Genomic DNA, 19,083 nt, shown 5'->3' on the forward strand with positions numbered 1-19,083 from the left:
AAAGCGTACAATCAGCTGACACAAAGCAGGTATTGGACCCAGGGCTTGTTCAAATAGTTTGACTTTACATTGTGTGTTTTAATCTGACAGTGTGAGACCTTTCTCTCCCTTTGGTTGTTCAGCTCTGGCGTAAAGAAGTAGACCACTACTTTCTAATTTATTCTTTTTAGTTTGACATACTTACTGCTTGTGGCTCTGAAAAGTCTGTAGCTTGGCGCTTTGGATTCACAGTTACAATAGATTCCAACAGCTCCCCGCGATCAATAGTCTTTAAAGCCTGCCAGGCCGTGAATGTTTGTTACGTATTGGCTCTGCGCAACCTTGGGTTCACTCATGTACAGTAAGTGTTTTCACTCGTGCCTGAAAGGACTGCGTGGGCGCGAACACACCGTGCTTGACGGACATCTCTGCGAGTCTCCTGTCAGTTTTGTCTGCCAGAGCAAGACAAATTACACAAAGGTACAATTCAATTTTACAATTTGACCATGGATGTTTGGTGTCCTTGCATAATTCCCAGATTATTATTAAAAGTCGTGATTGTTTTTGTTGTTGACACTTCTGTCATTCTCAACGAGGTATATATCGATATCTACTGCAGTTACAGTTTACATTTGACAGGAAGCCATCGGCTCACAATAGCAACGGCGTTTGGTTAGGACACAATCACTGCATGCAACCTAAAAACTGCCTCATTTGACCGAACTGGTCCTGCTCCTCCGATCTTTATCAACGGGAATAACAACAAAGCCTCCTGCACACATTACCGTCATGCTTAATCACCAAAAAGAAACACTTCAAATAGAATCTACTTTGCACAGTATTTTTTATCCACATACGTACCACCATGCAGCAACTTGTGTTGACAACACGGCAAAGCTTGTAGGGTTTTTTTTGTAACTAATGACCTTCCATTTGAGTCTCCTCATAACCCACTCCTGGCACAGAAGACACTGTATTACACCACTCCAGGTATATTCCATCTTTTCAGAACATGTTTGCTCATAAACAGTATTACAGTGGTTCGGCAAATCAGGGTCAATGAATTATGCAGAAGCGCAGTGGTCAGTGTGGATGTCCTTGATGTTGCCCTTGTTATAGATGGTATAGGCACAACTCAGGGCCCCGGTCACGATCGCAGACTCGGAGCTACGAGCTGAAAGTTAATCTGCTGCTGCTGCTGCTTTGTTTTTTTCATACGCTTTAATTATACACAACACCTGGACGCGCAAAGAGAGGGAAAGCAGTGAAGGACACCCGCATACAAATGCACTCGCTCTACTTGAAAACGAAGCAGCGATCCAAACGAGACGTTGATTCAGAGACGCTGATGAATACAGTTCTTTAATCCTGGAGAGACTGGACAGAGGGGTTGTCATGCTGATGCCATGTGTGCAAACAATGACATATACAGGCAGCACTGTAGGTGACAATATTAAGAACTCTAAGCCATTTTTTCATAATTTTGGTACACCGCTAGTGTAATAATGCTTCCCAAACCTCAACCCCGTAATGTACAGTCAAGTTATATACATCTCTTTTTTTTCAGGATAACCTAGGCTATCAGAATATGTATGCTACAGTGATATCACATGAATGTATACAATCCAAAACATTCTTACTAATGCAAATCAAAAGTTAAGTCCTTTGATTTTTCAACCCAAAAAGTCACTTTGTGCCATTCTGCAAAGCAGTTCCTGTCTGCAGTGACACCGAAGCGTGTCAGAAGTAGTAGTAGTAGGAGTAAACAGGAGGAGTGAGAGGTCCTGTTTTCAGTGTAAAATCTTTGACTTCCTTCAAAATGTTCGACCAGTCAACAACACAGCGTCTGATTGGTACAAAGTCAGAAACAAAATGGACGGCTAGAAGTCTGCTAACAACAACAGTAGCCTTTTACGTCTCGAAAAACAGGATATGAATGATCATAAATGTCACTCAATGTTGGATTTATCGTCGTGGACATGTTGTACAACGTCTCCGAAAAGACACTGAGGTTCCAGGTCGCACTACAAATATTCTGAAAGGGCCGCGATTGTCGTAACCACCGGGTTTTTCATATTTCTGTAGAACGCAGGAACCTTTTTAGTTCCATGAAAAAAAAGTTCCTGGGACTTAAAGTTCTCTGTACTTTTAGTCGAAATGTGTTTTTATTGGCTAGAGATAGAAATTGGTTAGAAAAAAAAAAGGTAATTGACTTCATAATAATTGAGATTTCCACCATCATTTCACAGAACCGTCCGTATCAAATACCAAACGGACGATGTTCAAATTGAAGTATTTCCCCAGACACCTGAGCTCCTCATGGCGACCCGCTGACTGAGCCCAGACACCCTGCGAAGGAACATTTCATTTGAAGCTGCAAGGAGTCTTGTCATCTCGGTCCCCGCTAATAGATTCACCTTCAGGCTCAGCTCCCTCTTCACCTCAACATTTCGGGACCAGCCATCGCGTCGGTCCACTTACGACGGTGCAGCGCGCCCTCACTCTGTGAACCTGACCTAAAAATATATCAGTGTACATATCCTGAACGGAACTGTGCCTGGGAGGGCTTCTCTGAAGATTTGAAAGTGGCTCAAGTAACTTTAGAATGCTCACTTTAAAAAAACAAACATCTTAAATATTGTCTTTCATTAGGATTCTTTGGTTATCATTTGATCTCTTTTATCCAGGTGTTTGGGGGTAAGTTTGGCACTGGTCTTTCATCTTCTAATAATACATCGGACAGCTTGTCGCAGACACTTGAGTGTGTTGCTTCTTGTTATTCTGATTCATTCAAGTGCAATTAACATATTGAAGACTTTAACACATCATGCGGCCTCTATTTTTAATATTCACCCTATCTGTAAAGTGCTCTCAGCTGCAAACTCTTTGTGTAAAAATGACTGTAGCGGCAATAATAATCATTTTTATTTACGCAAGCAGACATTAGAACAAATAACGTCTATGGGCTCAGAGGATAATTGCTGTTTTTTATTTGAAAATGATTATTTCAAGTGGAGTGAGGTTATAGGGGAGCTTAGGACCATTAAACGGGTGAGGAGCCTCAGTCGGAGCGTCCCTCTTACTGTCCTGGTTGTCAGGTTTCTGTGATGTGAGTTTGTGTGATGAAAGGTTGCCCTCACTCAGAGCCACACTGGCTGTACTTCACATCTCTGTTAATGAGGGTCACAGTGATGCCACACGAAGCAGCATCACCTCCCACTGAGTCAGATCACTGGCAGCATCTAGTGAGCAGACATGAAGAAGGTGCCGGGGTGAAGAACAAACAGGGAAACAGTCCTTTAATCAACAGTTCTCTGTTCAAACATGAGAACACTTTCCATCGTAACAAAACCTTCTCTTTTTGATTCAAAACCAAAAATAGAGGGAAAGAAGTAGAGATAGAGAGATAAGGTATTGTGGTTTGTGTTTTGTTTTGGGTCAAACTGTAAAATCAAGCCCACAATCGTCGTATTCTCTTTCTGATTTACCCTGCCCCTTTATCTCCTCATCCTCCATCTTCAATCCTGCCCTTCCCTTACTTTGTCTCCCCGAACCAGGGTGGTGGTGAATGCCAGCGGCGCTCCAGTGCTTTGGCGTTTGAGTGAAGAGGGTTTCCTCCGTTCGTCCATTTTGAACGGCACTGCCGCGTGGTTCCTGCAGGCCCCTGATGGACTGGTGGTGCCGGACCACCTGCTGCCCCTGGGACAGAACTACTTTCTCAGTAAGATGCCTACAATTTCCTGACGTACGCCTGCCACTGACTCCTTTATTGAGACGGTGGAGCACCTCATCGTTCACCAAAATGCATTCTGCAGAGGGAAACCTTTTAAAGGTGCCAAATTTTACACTTTCACTCTCCAGGGTTTTATTTGAGCTTTTGATATTCAGCTAAAGATATATTTGTGGTCTTAACCACCTCAATATAGTTTTATATCTCCTTTCTCAGGTGCCTCTCTGGAGCTCTAGGACAAAATACATGTCTGTCAGTCAATCAAAAGAGAGCCTCTCTTCTGTGACACACGGCCAGACCAATCAAAGGTGATAGATGGTGGCCTTATTGTAGCTTGATAAAACTCCCCGGTAAAAGCTGCAGCCCAGGGCAAAGCCGATGGAGATAAAACCGCCAACCATCTTATTTCCAGCGCTACAACGCCATCATCACTGTGAGTTTGCAGTCAGGACAACAAAAGGACAGGTAAAACGGGACACGCAAAGATAACAGCAATCCAACAGTCAGTAGAAGAATAATGCTTCGAAGATTATAAGCTGAAAAGATTGTTGCAGTGATCGAACAAAACAATAATGGTTAAATAAAGCAGATTTCAGATGAATTCCTCCGAAAAGCTAAATCCTGCAAGGTTGCATGGTGGGACGGGGTGAGCCATGAGGGAGGCACAGCTGAGGGCGGTGACTGTTGGGACATCACAATGTCACAGGAGTTCTAATGGCTCATTTTAAGGCACAACAGAGAGTTTTTTTGATAATTTCACATTATTTATATAGAAACCAGACCTGCTTTATAAACAAAGAAGACATGGCAGTGTCACTTTCTAGGAGCTTTACTGGATCAATATGAATTTTCTTGGGTACAGTCATTATTCCCATTTAACCCAGACACAATTTACAGAGAAAATGGGTCATTTTGATTTTCTACTTTCACTGTCTCTGGTTTTATCTTGTAATTGTACGATACTCATCCAACGACCGAAGAGAGGATGAATAGGAAATATTCAGAAATCTCCTCGACAAAATAGCTCTTTTACAACCGTGCCAAAAAACATCTGAGGGTGAATGAATTAAAATAAATTGTATTAACTGGCCTTTATTCCTGACATGTCGGCGGGGATTTTCACGAAATATTTGCATTTCAGAGTCAGAATATTGTACTTTGTACACATTGTAAAAAAACACATGTATTCATGCAATAAAATAATACTGAGCTTCACACACAGATTTTATGAAAAGAGTACTCAAACAATTGTGGCAAACAACCATTATTGTAGTCTCACTCTCTGACTGAAGGGCTGGCTGACCTCTGTGTGTGCTCTACATACCTGATGCTGTTTCACTGCCTGTCTGTTGACCTTGACATGTCTGTGGCAACACTGCTTCCGCTTCACCAGAGGGAGGGAGGGAGGGAGGGAGATAGGGGAGAATGACATTGGGGAGTTAAATCAGAGGGGAGAGAGGATAATGGAGGGTGGGAGGGGGGAGAGGAATAGTCACACAAGGAGAGAAAAAGACAGGAAAGAAACGATGGCAAGATGGGAGGGGATTAGAGAAAAGGACAGAGGGACAGAAGATGCAGAAGGAGGGAGGAATGAAGGTCAAACCGCCGGAGACACAGTTTGTGTCTGTTCTTTCTTCTGCTGCAGTCAGGCTCGATAATGCATGAGAAATTATTCAAAAGTGCAAACTCGGGTGTCAACCCAATTTCAAGTGTAATGCGTGTACACCCTGAAGACTCCTGAGGGTGTGTGACCTTGCGTTAAAAAAAAAAAACAAACCCGCGTGCGAGCTGTGACGAGTCTGTGCAGAGCATCGGTGGAGTGGGAGGAGCCGCGCGGTGACATTGCACTTCCTCCCTGCACACGTCACCGTGTCTGAACGTCTGCAATGTGCTCCCACGATCTGAAGGCGCCGTGACTCTGCAGGTGCAAATACCATGTCATTGGTCTGACGATCGCTTTGGTCGGAGCTGCCCTCTGATTGGCCGGGGGAGCCGACATCATCAACGTCTCGTCATCGGCGGCCTCGCAGCTCATTGGCCTCGGGGGCTCCTAGTAAATATTCACTAGGACCGAGGATATTTTTATCCTTGCGCCTTTGTGGCTGTCAGCTTTGATTGAAGATGTAAGAAGATACTCTGGACTTAAAGACCCAGAGATAGACGAGACTTGAGAGAAACACAATCTATTTTAAGAGCTGCGTGCTTCAGTTCCTTTGTCTACACTTTTATCTTCAAATTCTTTTGCAGCCAGGTTTACTTTTCAGGAGAATCTACGGCACTCGAACTGTACTGTCTGTCTCAAATCGTCTTCTCTTGCATTAGACGTGAGCAATCGTACACGCGGTCCCTTTCATCAACCAATGTATAACTGCACATGAATAGTTTACAAGGCCTTCAACTCTCCTGTGGTAGGTGTGATGCATGTGGGCGCCCCCACCGCCCCGGAGGTCACCCTGCGTCTCAACCTGTCGGTGAAGGCCAGCAGCTGCGTGGAGCCCGGCAGCAGCTTCAGTGACCCCCAGTGCTCGGGGAAAGGCAAATGTATCACCCAGCCCTCTGAGGTGAGAAAAAAAAACCAGGAAATGAGATCCTCGGGGAGGCTTCTGCTTATCGAGAAAATATTTAAGTATAAATTTGAATGAAGCTGAGAGACAACGAGGGAAAAACCCTGCAGCATTATTAGATACTTGAATAGGAAATCATTAAATCCGTATTTGTCTGCGAGGCAAGAAGCATCTGGACATCTGCAGTGATAAAAAAAACCCCAGCATATTCATGTTTCTTCTTGCCGTTTGTATATTCATGCTTTCAGCAACCGCACACTTCACACTTTATAGCAATAGTGCAAGTGCAAAACAAGCAAAACAAAGTTTCCAATTTATTCGAAACCCAACATTATCGCCGCAGCTGCATCATTACGTGCAAAAGCCTTTTGATCATTATTCACAACTGTGGCGGAACAAAAAACAAACTCTCCCTGCGTTTCACTTAATAGCAGAGAGCAGGTGCCAAGCAGAAAAACTAAAGAAAGACAGAACATTACAGCCGTGCAAAACAACTGTGGGGACTTTTGCTCAAATTCTGTTGATGAGTTTGCTTGAGAACAAGATGACCCCTCAGTCCCCCTCACATCCTTACATACATCCAACTGAAAGACGTGCAGCAGTAGTGATTTAACAATTCATTTTCATGGTTCCTCTCTTTCATCTTCTCGTTATCATTCCCCTCACGTCGTCGCTGCTGCCTGTTATGGCGTCATGCTATTGAACTATTTGACGAGACTCGCCGATTTGACATGTGGACTTTGTGTGCGTGTGTGTGTGTGTGTGCGTGTGTGTGTGTGTGTGTGCAGAGCACCTTCTTCTGCGAGTGTGGGGACGGCTACGCCGGAATCTTCTGTGAGGAATTCGACGCCTGCCACCACCGGCCTTGTCGCAACAATGGCACCTGCGCTGACGTCAGACAGGGGGGTGAAGGACGCAACTTCACATGCAGCTGCCCTCCAGGTGTGTGTGTGTGTGTGTGTGTGTGTGTGTGTGTGAGTACATCACGTCAGTTTTTTTCAGGCCCTGAGATGTGTTTATCTCAGGACTGTTTTTGTGTAAATTAGAACAAAAGAGTGTGTATGAAACCTTTGATCTTGTCAGAATTTTTTTTTTGGGGGGGGGGGGGGATTCGAGGTGAGGGGCCTCTGGTAGGAAGGTAAATGTCAGAGGGGGCCACTGATCGCCCATCACTTCCCTTTGGGGAACTGCGCTAACAAGCCCCGTGTGAGTGGCTAACTAGAAATGATAAAAACGTGTAAAGAGACAAGAGTTATCACGTATGTCATATTGAGATAAATATCTATCTGTCTATCTATCTATCTATCTATCTATCTATCTATCTATCTATCTAGTTTCACTTGGTTGCTAAAATAAGTGCATTTCGAGGACTATACCTCTGTATTTCTTTACAAGGAACCCCGGTTGGCTCCTGCCATGGTTGCTGCTGCTCTTCCTGGGGTCTGCAAAATTTGTATTTGATAGACAATACAGAAGAAAGAAAATCGTGTAATGAATCAAATGTTTCATAATCAAACACATGTTAAAAACCAACACAATTCCAACTTCTAAACGGGTAGCGACAAATGTGGGTGTTGCTCGCAAGTTTAAAATCATTTTCAAACCTGCCGTGTCCGATAACATCTGTATCATCTGTTTGAGAGCAGGCGGTAATAAACTAACTTAAAGATCGCTCAGTGCCAGTCTCCACATTTGACTCAAACAGGTCGAGTAGCCCGAGATTTGAATGTGTTGTTCCTCAGGTTATGAAGGGGAGCGCTGCCAGCTGCTGGTTGACCACTGCCTCTCTCATCCCTGCAAGAACGGAGCCACTTGTTTCAGCAGCCTGGCGGGGCCCAGGTGCTACTGTCCCGAAGGTAGGAGCCTCATCACCCCGTCGCATCAAGCTGGGACCAATCTCTCTCTGCTTGTGTGTGTGTGTGTTTGTTGGCTGTTGTGTTTGCTGTGAATTAGTGGAGCTGCCAGAAATACATGGTTTGTGAACCTAGAGCAGAAATGACTGCACGATAATACGATGTCAGGATTTTTTCCCACAATTTGTTTTAAAGTATGTCAGTAAAGTCAATTTATATTCCACATTTTACAAGGAAATGAATTAAATCAGATTCCACCTGGGTCCACCTGGGTTACACTTAAAAATAAATAAGTGTGCATCCCGCAATGGGGTGTAGTGTATTTTCCAACTGTCTCATCACAGTTATTATGCACTGTGTGTTTTCTGCTGGTTGTTAAAACAGTATCTGTGCCACCGAGATGCTTAATTTAAACCTTCCTCCTCTATTCTAATTAGTCTCCATAGCCTCGCTGACCTGCATCAGCCCCTCTGGGGGGAATCTTGTGATCGCAAAACTTCTGCAGTAAAAGCAAATTTCTTGAAGTTTTGCGACCAACGCAGACAATGTGCCGATGTGCACAGACTGTGGGAAAGGGGAAAGAGAAGGTAACCGTGGACCTCGTCACACAGGTAAAGAATCAGCAGATGGATGTAAAACCTGGTAGGCTGGTTCTTTCATCATTCCAGGTTCAGCTCCCCACTCATATACTACGGCCGCAATGGTCCCCAAAGCATAAAATAATTCACAAGCCGCCTTTTGTTATAATTTTCATACAATTAGAGAAACAGCTCTGACAAGCGGCAGCGAGAGCGCCAGCGCCGCTTCATTAGTGAGAGGAGATTTGGTTTAGTGGGTGCTTTTTAATATGTCACGGTCTTATTAGCTCATTCTGTGTCTGCGGGAACTTTGACTTTTGGAGAAATTACTACTTTGTGTGTTTATTTACAGGCAGCAGCAGAGTTAATCAATCCCAAACACTGGCAAACTTGAATGGCACGATTCCATTGTTAAAGGGCCACAACATCGCATTAACCATTCAACAATAGTCCGAGCCATGGTTTGAATGAAAGAAAAAGCTTAATTATTCAATATAACAGCACATGAGGAAATAATCCACATTTTTCTATACATACTTTGTAAAAAAAACCTGTCGTCAGTAGATAAAGTTGGTGCTAAAAAAAAGTTATGCATTTCAAATGCAGCAGCTATTTGTTTAGAAATAAATGCAGAAATACTCTGCCGTGAAAATCAGTAATTGACCAGACCTCCGACAAGCCAAACTAAAAATGGGAAATCCATAGAAAAGCATGTCTCAGCATAGGACACGCTGTTTAACAAGTGATCGATCAATAACCGAATCAGAATGCTGAACGACGCTCATACACTCCTACAGGAGGAGCAGCACACAACGCATCAATGGAGTATCCTCCTCAACCTAACCTTAGAAAAAATATATTTTCATTCCTTTTTTTGTTTCCCTGTTATTTCCTCAAAGAAACAACAGATTTACAGAGAGAACGTGACCTATAAGTAACAACAAAACAAGACTAATGGTGTTTGGGGACAACTTTTTATGACTTAATTACTGATTTTAACTCATGATCATGAAAGTAGCTGAGACTTGAATCTAAGTTGCAACTGTGTACACGTACTACAATCTTTGCCCAAGTGCTCACCAATAAAACACTAGTGAGCAAACAAGCAAACTATTATTAATCATTTGGTACTGAAGCCATGAAAGGTTTGATCATTGACCTTTTCAGCCAGCAGGTGATGCAACTCTATGAATAAACTTTCCCCTTCAGAATAAAACCTAAATATCCCAAAGTTGATCGCGCGCGCACGCACGGATCGAACGTACGCACACAGAGTAGTAAGTGTGCGTGTCGGTACTTGGACTGAATCCAGTCAGAAGAAACAGGGCGAAGGACAGAGAGCAGGACCAGCTACATTTAAACTCTTTTTATTGTTGGCAGGTTTGAATATATAATATAATATCAAATTTGAAAATAGAGAAAGATTCATACTGTGGAGAAATTAGGATGAAGTTATCAATGTGCTTGTCCCAAGAAAATGAGCTAAATACAGAGGAAAGCAGGGGATTGAACCATGAACAAATTCAAATCATCAAATTAGATTCATGCAAGAGCGTGCGTGCGTGCGTGCGTGCGTGCGTGCGTGGGCTAAAGCGTCTGTGTTGTGCGCACGCGTGTGAAAGGAAGGGGAAGAAGAGATGAGGGAGCTTGAAAGGAGGCAGAAGAGCGAAGGAAGGACTTATGCAGCAGAACGAGGCAGCGGATAGAGAAGGAGGGAAGAGAGCTTTGGTTGAGTTTTTTTTTCTTCCCCCTGACTGCTGCATAATGCTCCTGTCTCTGAGCTGCTGAATGATAAATGTCCTCCTCCACGCGGTGAAATGGAGTCTTGCAGATCAATGGGCGCTTGAGAGGGGATCTCTTCATTAGCTCAATGGAGTGTCTGCACTCAGGTGCAGTCAGCACTGGGATTTACTGCTCTATACTGTTACAGTATTTCAGAGGAGTCACACATACACACACACACACACACACACTTATATCACAGCGAGGTATATGCACACGTACACAGCCGAGTCTCTCTCCGCGCTGCAACACAATGGCAGCTCTCAGGGGAGGTGAAGATGGGAACGGGGTGAAGAAAAGAGGTTATTTTTAGAGGCGATGGGTGAAAGTAGCAGAGGCTCACGAGATAATGAGAGGAGGTGAAGAAGAAATCAGTGGCTTCGGCACACAGAAACACCCACAAAGGGAAATGAAGTGCACGGGCATCGTCCCGCAGAAGGCAACGACAGAGAGCACATCCATCCTCCACCAGAGACACTGGTGCGACCCAGTTCCTGTGAAAAAAGAGGAATTCATACTCTGCCAAGATGCTTTCGCTCCGTTTGTCTTTGTCTCTAACATTTTTCCCGACGTATGCCAAATATTTTTTGCGTTGGGTTCTCATATTTCTCTTTCCCCTCTCTGTTCTGCCATGTCCCACCTTCCCCACTTCCTCACCCCTTTGCAGGCTACCAGGGTGCTACATGTGAGCAGAAGGTGGACCCGTGCGCCTCTGGCCCCTGTCACAACAACGGCACATGCTACGCCCAGGGCCCCGGCCCCCTGGGGTTCGGCTGCAGCTGCACGGCGGGCTTCACCGGCCCTACCTGTGCCCAGCTGGTGGACTTCTGTGCCCTGAACCCCTGCGCCCACGGCGTCTGCCGCAGCGTAGGCAACAGCTACAGGTGTCTGTGTGTCCCAGGTGAGCTGCAGTGGCAGACGTCAGCGACTGTCGGCGCCGCCGACTTCTGATGTCGAGGCACCGTGAGCAAATTTAGCCAAAGTCAGATAGAGGTGGGATAAAAACTCGAAAAAACGAAGGCTTCACATGCCTGCTGCTGAAAGCTTGAGGAACGGCTAAACACTTTCATTACAGCATGATTCATCTCTGTTTCAAATGAACACGATCAGGACATTCCTACCTTAGACTTTGGAACAAATACTTTTAACAGGCACTTCCTTCAGACTGAAGCTGTGGCTTTAGGACCTGCTGAACCCCCCAGGCCCTTGGGCTCTGTGCTCTGCCATTCAGAAATCCATCCATGTCTTTTAGGAAGCTGCTGCATGTTCACATTGTCTCCATCACCGCCATGAATCGGAGTTCAGTGGCACCACTGGATCAGCAGGAGATTTGGTCTGCGGAATGATGGGTTATCTTTAGACAGGATGATCGTGGCGCTGGTTCCGATTCCCCGGTGATGAAATCAATTGAGCGGAATGATGACTTATCATTATCCATTGTCTCGCATTACCATGCTGCCGGGACGGTTGATGGATGACTTTCCCTGTAGATCAAATACATAATTTGACTGTCGGCCCCCCGCTCCCGCTCTCTCTCTCATCTGTCAGTCAAATGCAAACGCTGGTCACCGTCCTCATCACTTATGTGATGTTTGCAGTAATTCTCCTGCGTCAGCCGCCTCTGCCTTTCACCATGTGGCTCTGACTGGGATGATATTGATGTATTTTGGTAGTATTTGTATTTTGCTAAATTAAAGAAGAACACATGTTGATGCTTGAGTCCATACTATATGTTGTTTGTGTTTATTCAGATGCTTGGCGCAAAGCAGGCATCCACTGATTTCCAATTATTCAGATATATTACATTTTCAAGTTTTTCTTTTTTTTTAAATTTCCCATTACTTTCATTTTTTTTCTTCTGCTTGTCCTTTTGTCCTATCTTGTCTTTATCTTTCTGCCGTTTGCCTCACCTCATTTCCCTCTCATATTCTTCTGCCTGGTTGTGCTTGTGCATGTGTGTGTGTTTATGACTGCTTGTTGGACAGATGCTGCCATCCAATCCAATGTCTCTGCTCAGACAGTCCTGTCTAATGGGATTGGTGGAATTGGTTATTTGTAATTAGCATCCCAGACATTGCAGACACACACACACACACACACACACACACACACACAGCATTTTTGACTAGAATTTACCTTTTCTCCACCTCATCAGAATGCCAGTTGGTGTCTGAGGTGTGTGTGTGTGTGTGTGTGTGTGTGTGTGTGTGTGTGTGTGTGTGTGTGTGTGTGTGTGTGTGTGTGTGTGTGTGTGTGTGTGTGTGTGTTAACTGTCTTTGAGCACATGACTATGGCAGTTTTTTGTGCTCTGTCTGCCTCGTGTAAGTGTGTGGATGACGTGTTTGTGCGGTTTGTGTGAATGCCCGCTGGTCGTCTGAGAGAAAGCTGCTGGGCAGCTGATATGTTGAAGGATCTGTCCTCCAACCGTCCTGTAATCCGGCTCACACACGAGAGGCTGCGAGCCCACGGAACGCAGAGTCTTGGAAAAGGCACTTGACAATTCACTGGCATTTCAGACAGTGAGGACCCGAGAGGCTCCAACCAGGCTCCTCATGAATTCCCCCCTCTCTCCTCCTTCCGCAAACACACATTAGCAGTGGCCCGGGGAGGGTCGGTTGAAACTCAGCACTGGGCCCCTGCCGAGGAATTCAGCCAGGTAAAGTGGGAGCTAATGAAAACAGATTGTCAAACCAGTCATGGGAGCTCTCGGGGGACACTGGTCCCCTGCTGATTTTCCTCAGTTGTAGATGGTGGAACATTTTAGATGCGGCGTAGTGGTTCAGAGTGTCAGCAGGTGAATGTTGAGTCAGTGCACATACAACCTCTAGTTATTACTGCTGATTTAAATACACAGCAAAAGATAGTTTTATTGTCTCACAGGCCTCACGCGTGTTCCTGAAGCTGTATAACTTCCTACAGACTGTAGCAGTGCAAGTAAAACAAATGTGGCCAGATCCCTTTTTACGGAACAGAAGAGGGATGATTGTCACGCGTGCATGTTTTCAGATGTCGCAGGTTTATTCTGCCTCAGTACACAGCTGCCATCCTATGGAAAACACAGTGCACTGCATGTCATTTGACCCGTTGCCCACTCCCTTCGAAGCTCAGCTGCAAGATACTGAGCTGGCACTATATTCATATACACTTATTGGACAACAAATATAAGATATGAGTCTTTGAGTGATGGTTGTTGGTGGCGTGTTGTGTCTGTATCTCCAAAGAAGTGTTGCCGGACCCTAGAGGCTCATTGTTGTTTTGTGCATTATTTATCCAGTGGACAATATCACATTTTTATGTGCTATACAGGCCATCAAATAATTTATTTTTTAAATGCAAGGCGTACAGGAAATAAATAATATTTTAGGTGGATGTAACACATGAGCGGATGGTGATCCCCTTGACACACTCTCTGTTCCTTAGTGCCCGACAGATGGATGTCATGGTTATATGATGTGGTGGTGTGAACTGTGAATGAGAGGAGAGCAGCAGAATCATGTCCTTATTCTATGAAGACACTTCACGTTAATATGTTCTGTCCTGTGTGTCTGAATTAAGGCTACCACGGCTTGTACTGTGAGGAGGAGTACAACGAGTGTCTGTCCGCCCCCTGTCAGAACTACGCCACCTGCAGGGATCTTATCAACGCCTACGAGTGTGTCTGCACACCACAGTTTGAAGGTAGGTGTGTGTCTGGGAGGGAGGGTGTGATTTAGTTTTAGTTTTGGGCACATGTATGTAATATAAGCTTTGCTACATGATACAGTAAACACGGTAAACATTCGCTCCGTACGTGTGTGTGTGTGTGTGTGTGTGTGTGTGTGTGTGTGTGTGTGTGTGTGTGTGTGTGTGTGTGTGTGTGTGTGTGTGTGTGTGTGTGTGTGTGTGCAGGCAGACACTGTGAAATCTACAAGGATCCATGTCTGAAGGTGCGTTGTCAGAATGGAGGCCGATGTGAGAGCGCAGGACTCAACGCTTCCTGCGCCTGCCCTCCCGGATACCTGGGTGAGCACTGCCATGGAAATGCGCCCGACAACCAAGAGACTATTATTGAATTTCATTGTTCATGATGGGGGAAAATGTCACCACATGGAAAACAGCGCATCTAGTAAACTGCCTTAAAACAAGACTGATTTCCCTAAAGGATTCAAAGTATAGAAAAAGATGGAAAGGTCATCACCTCATAAAATTAAAGTGACGCATTACAATTCTGCATTTTCCTTGTAAACCCCCTGAGAATCGCTGGGTTTGAAAACACCTACGTCGGGATTCGGAGCACTGTCGCCCACCAGACTCTCGGCTCTGTTGCTGTAGTTGTACTTGAACGCATCCTCACCTGTTCCCTTAGGGGAGAAGTGCGAGGTCGACATCAACGAGTGCGAGAGCAACCCCTGTCACCATGGAGGCACCTGCGTTGACCAATCGAATGGCTTCACCTGTCACTGTCAACCTGGATGGGTGGGGCCCTGCTGTGAGATCCGTAAGTCGGCCTGTCAGGAAAGATCTGCTCAGCAAATAATTAAACTCGAGACATTTAGAAGAGATGTGGAAAACTCTCTCTCTCTGTGTGTGTGTGTGTGTGTGTGTGTGTGTGTGTGTGTGTGTGTGTGTGTGTGTGTGTGTGTCTCAGACCTGCAGTGGAAGCCGGCGCACACCGAGGAAACTCTGACCAACATGCCACGCCACTCGCTCTACATCATCATCGGGGCACTGTGCGTGGCCTTCGTCCTCATGCTCATCATCCTCATCGTGGGCATCTGCCGCATCAGCCGCATCGAGTACCAGGGCTCGTCACGCCACGCCTACCAGGAGTTCTACAACTGCCGCAGCATTGACAGCGAGTTCAGCAACGCCATCGCCTCCATCCGCCACGCCAGGTCAGTGACGCGACTTGAACACGAACACCATTTGACTAAAATGTTGAGGAATAGAGTACATTACTTAGGCAGAGACACACTTAAGATTCTACTGTTTGATTTCATCTGCGACTCATAAGATAAATTTGCACTTTAACAACATGTGAAGTTGGTACTTTTGCAAATTTCCATCATTTGAATTCCACAGATTTAACATAAACAAACTAAAAAACTGTTTCAATATGAATAATTTGTTCATTTGTGTGAAATCACATTAAGGTTATTGGTTTGCTTTTTTTAAATCTGTGTAGTCCAAATGGATTGAATTTTCCTAAATATATTTTAAAATACATGAATCTTACACATTGGGCCTAGAGATTTTTGTATGTTTTCAATGATGCTATTTCACGATTGCTGAACATTCACTCACAGAAAGGTCAGTTCACTGGTCGACAGAACAGTCTGACGTCAGCACTGCACCAGCTTGATCTTTAGCTTTAGGACCGTGTGACAAGGAGGGGAGTCAAACAATAAGATGCAGTTGAGGTGCATTATGGGAAGTGAAGGATCCAGTGGGTTTTAAGCTAAGCGCAGTGATATCTTGGCCTCTGCTGCATCCCTTGTTATCTTTAGTATATTCTTTGTTTTTTTGAGCCCAAATAAAAGTTCAACACTGAATTACCAGAGCCAACAAATGACAGGACATATTGCAAGATTGTATGTGATGCACAGTTGGTGTTTATGCTGTCTTATTAGATTTGGCAAGAAGCCCAGGCCCGCCATGTACGACGCCACTCCCATCGCCTACGAGGACTACAGTCCCGACGACAAGCCTCTGGTTACCCTCATCAAGACGAAGGATTTGTAAAAACACAACCACCACAAGCTCCACACGTACACCTTGCACATGTGCAAACACACGCAATAGAGAAAATCAGTATAAATCTTCAACTATTTCCTAAGAAAAAAAAACAAACACAAAAAACAAAACTGAATGTCAAAAAAAAAAAAATACAAAACATACTCTGTAGATTAAAAAGAAACAAATCTGGAATTTGATATGTCTATTTTCCTGTCAAAGTCCACGATTAAGGCTTTATTGTAGCATAATTATGAGCATCCTTTACATTACTTAAGTTATAAATCACCTCTGTCTGTAGGTGAGGCTGGAAACACACAGGAGCCCACATCTTCTTAGTGTAAACTGCGACAGCTCTGACGACAGGTGTCATAGAAATAGGTGCACTCCTCGTGGTGCGTTCACTGTATCTCAAGAACAACTTCTGCAGTAGGTTGCCTTACTTCGTGCATGGTTAGATTTGATGTTCTCTCTGCATTATTTTAAAATCTTTTGTACTTGATTGTTGGTTGTTATTTCTTCATTTTCTTCATCGCTCTGTATTTTCTCTCCGTCGATATATTGTGCCAAATATTTTCTTTAGGTGGTTTGTGGTCGGTAGATCAAATACATGTATAAAATACTAGTCACAAGAGTTTTCTTTTTAAAATACATATTATCCTCTTCTTTACACGCAAGTTGTACGAATAGTAAAGAAAGTGGCTTTACAGGACCAGCGTGACCGTATCATCCCACTATGTATTTCAGTGATATCTAGGATAATAGGTGGGAATATTTTCGCATTGCACAGAAACATAGTTGGTTTTACTCAGTCTACCTATTTATCCCAGTGTAAAAAAATCACCTCCAGTATTGACAGTGTTGAATAGTTTCTGGATCAGAGTTTCTTTGCTGGAGAAGAGCGAGGACGAGGAGGAAGAGGAGGAGGAGAAAAGGGGGGGTAAGCTCTACTCCAGAATATATGTGCTTCTTCTGTGTCCTGCCAATGGAAAACTCTGTCAGTGCAGCTGTGTTGTTCCCCTCAAGGTCAAGCAATGTTTTACAAATAAGCTCAGCTACTCCGCTGATATTATTATTTTTTTCTCTCTCATTTTAAACACAGCTACCACACGATTACCTATAATCTATGTTGAATGATGTAAACAATAAAGATTCAAGTTGAACCCAATCCCGGTGTCTCGTGTGAATCCTGGCTAAAAACGGTGACAGTGTGAGAAGTTTTACGGAGACATATCGCAAATCAATCAACAGGCCGCTGCTATAAAACAAAACCTCCTCGACCTGGGCCACAGTCGGGAGCAACAGACGATCCAATGCTCCAGGGACTTTGGGTATTTTTCTTCTCACGTTTCAGTGTTTGCTGCGTGCATCATATTTAGGGGAAGGGTGCCGATATGATGAATGGATGTCAGTACTAATAGCAAAACAATACTTTTTACTTTCAGAAATATGACAATGTTCCAAATAAGTATCCAGACAAATATCGAATATTGTCCAAACACTGCAAAACTTTGGAAGACGTTTTCCAAATAAAGCGCCTCAATTTAGATTTAAATCCAGTGTCCAAATTTAAAAGAATAAGTTGAAATCCAACCAAACATTTGATCCCAACTTGACGTTACTAAGGAAACAAGAAATAAGGTTGAATACCCAGCCAAAATCCTACTTGTTAAAACAATAACACTAAGGAATTTAAGCAAATAAAGACAATATTTGAAAAACTTAGGTCTCTATTTGGGTAGAAATTATTGAACTATTTTTCAAAAATGGATATTGTGTAAAAAAATTAACAAATGGAAAAGTCAATTCTCTACAGAAGTCTGTTCTGCAAAGTGCCAAGGTCGTACCCACCAGACTGAACTATCAGCCGTGGGAAATCCGTCGAAGGAATGTTGGTAATGTGAACACCCTCAGTGACCTCAGGCTTTATCCAGATGTTCCCCAGGCAAACATCAGTAAACACACACAGTGTTTGCAGGGTCACGTCGCTCAACATGACTGCATGTGTGGTTACGCACACGCACACACATTTGCAGGTACTGATGGATATGACCTTTGCTTACTGTCTGTCCTGGAGGCCTTTTTGCTTGGCCTTGCGTGTCCTGGGGGGGGGGGGGGTCAGGCTTATTTTTGCTGTTTGTCTTCACATAGTTCCCACAACGGCGTTGTCCTAGCGACACACTGACAATCTCAGCAGTTGTGTGGTGATTTTTCTGACTGCATAAAAAAATAACAGAATAACAGTTGAAATAGCTGCAAAATGTTGGCAACGGTCAAAATAATTATAAACATTTTACACAAATGAATGGATGATACTTGATTTGATTCCCAGAGCTCCCCCTTCTTTTGAGAAGAACAGTTCAACAGTTCAAAACGACCTTGGGAACAGAATGCTTTGTTTCAACTTGTTTTCCGAGGAGCTTGTGGGCACGACTGTGGCAAGTCTCCATCCACTTTGTCTCAAGCCGCCTTTGAGAAACTTGGGAATTATTAGAGCGGAACATTTAAACTATAACCACGTTTTTTTATTGACTCCAGTCATGCCTGCTATGTCATTAATGTTGGGTTTTTATAAGATCATTTCCATTTTAACTGCTTTTTGTGCTTGGCAACACTGGTCTGTATGACTAATCTTCTGAGGGATTAAAGACCCTTTTTAAATGGTCCTAAATAATATTATGATTGCCTTTTGGTGCCCATCAGGAAATTCCTTCATTACCTCCAGGGAGGTTATGTGATTGATTCGGTTTATGTATTTGTTAGTTAGTTTGTTTGTTTGTTTGTTAGCTGGGTTACTCAAAACGTTAGATAGGTGTCAGCAACATGCTCCACCTCCCTCATGAGTTATCACCTCATTCAAGAAACTACAACCAGGTCCAGTTGCT

The 19,083-nt window shown here is 44.0% G+C and overlaps 1 protein-coding gene across 1 annotated transcript in view; it reads left to right on the forward strand.

Moving 5' to 3' along the window:
* dner (delta/notch-like EGF repeat containing) overlaps positions 1-17,366 on the forward strand; it is a 38,657-nt gene extending 21,291 nt beyond the window's left edge. Inside the window, exons 4-13 of the mRNA XM_035623824.2 lie at positions 3,537-3,700; positions 6,122-6,270; positions 7,062-7,215; positions 8,016-8,129; positions 11,154-11,387; positions 14,042-14,164; positions 14,375-14,488; positions 14,832-14,963; positions 15,114-15,360; positions 16,096-17,366. Of these exons, the coding sequence (XP_035479717.1) occupies positions 3,537-3,700; positions 6,122-6,270; positions 7,062-7,215; positions 8,016-8,129; positions 11,154-11,387; positions 14,042-14,164; positions 14,375-14,488; positions 14,832-14,963; positions 15,114-15,360; positions 16,096-16,207 (1,543 nt within the window). The 3' untranslated portion in view covers positions 16,208-17,366. The remainder of the gene's footprint in view (positions 1-3,536; positions 3,701-6,121; positions 6,271-7,061; positions 7,216-8,015; positions 8,130-11,153; positions 11,388-14,041; positions 14,165-14,374; positions 14,489-14,831; positions 14,964-15,113; positions 15,361-16,095) is intronic.
* Positions 17,367-19,083: the final 1,717 nt, after the last annotated feature.

Source organism: Scophthalmus maximus, chromosome 11 (assembly GCF_022379125.1).
Source record: "Scophthalmus maximus strain ysfricsl-2021 chromosome 11, ASM2237912v1, whole genome shotgun sequence".
NCBI lineage: Eukaryota > Metazoa > Chordata > Actinopteri > Pleuronectiformes > Scophthalmidae > Scophthalmus > Scophthalmus maximus.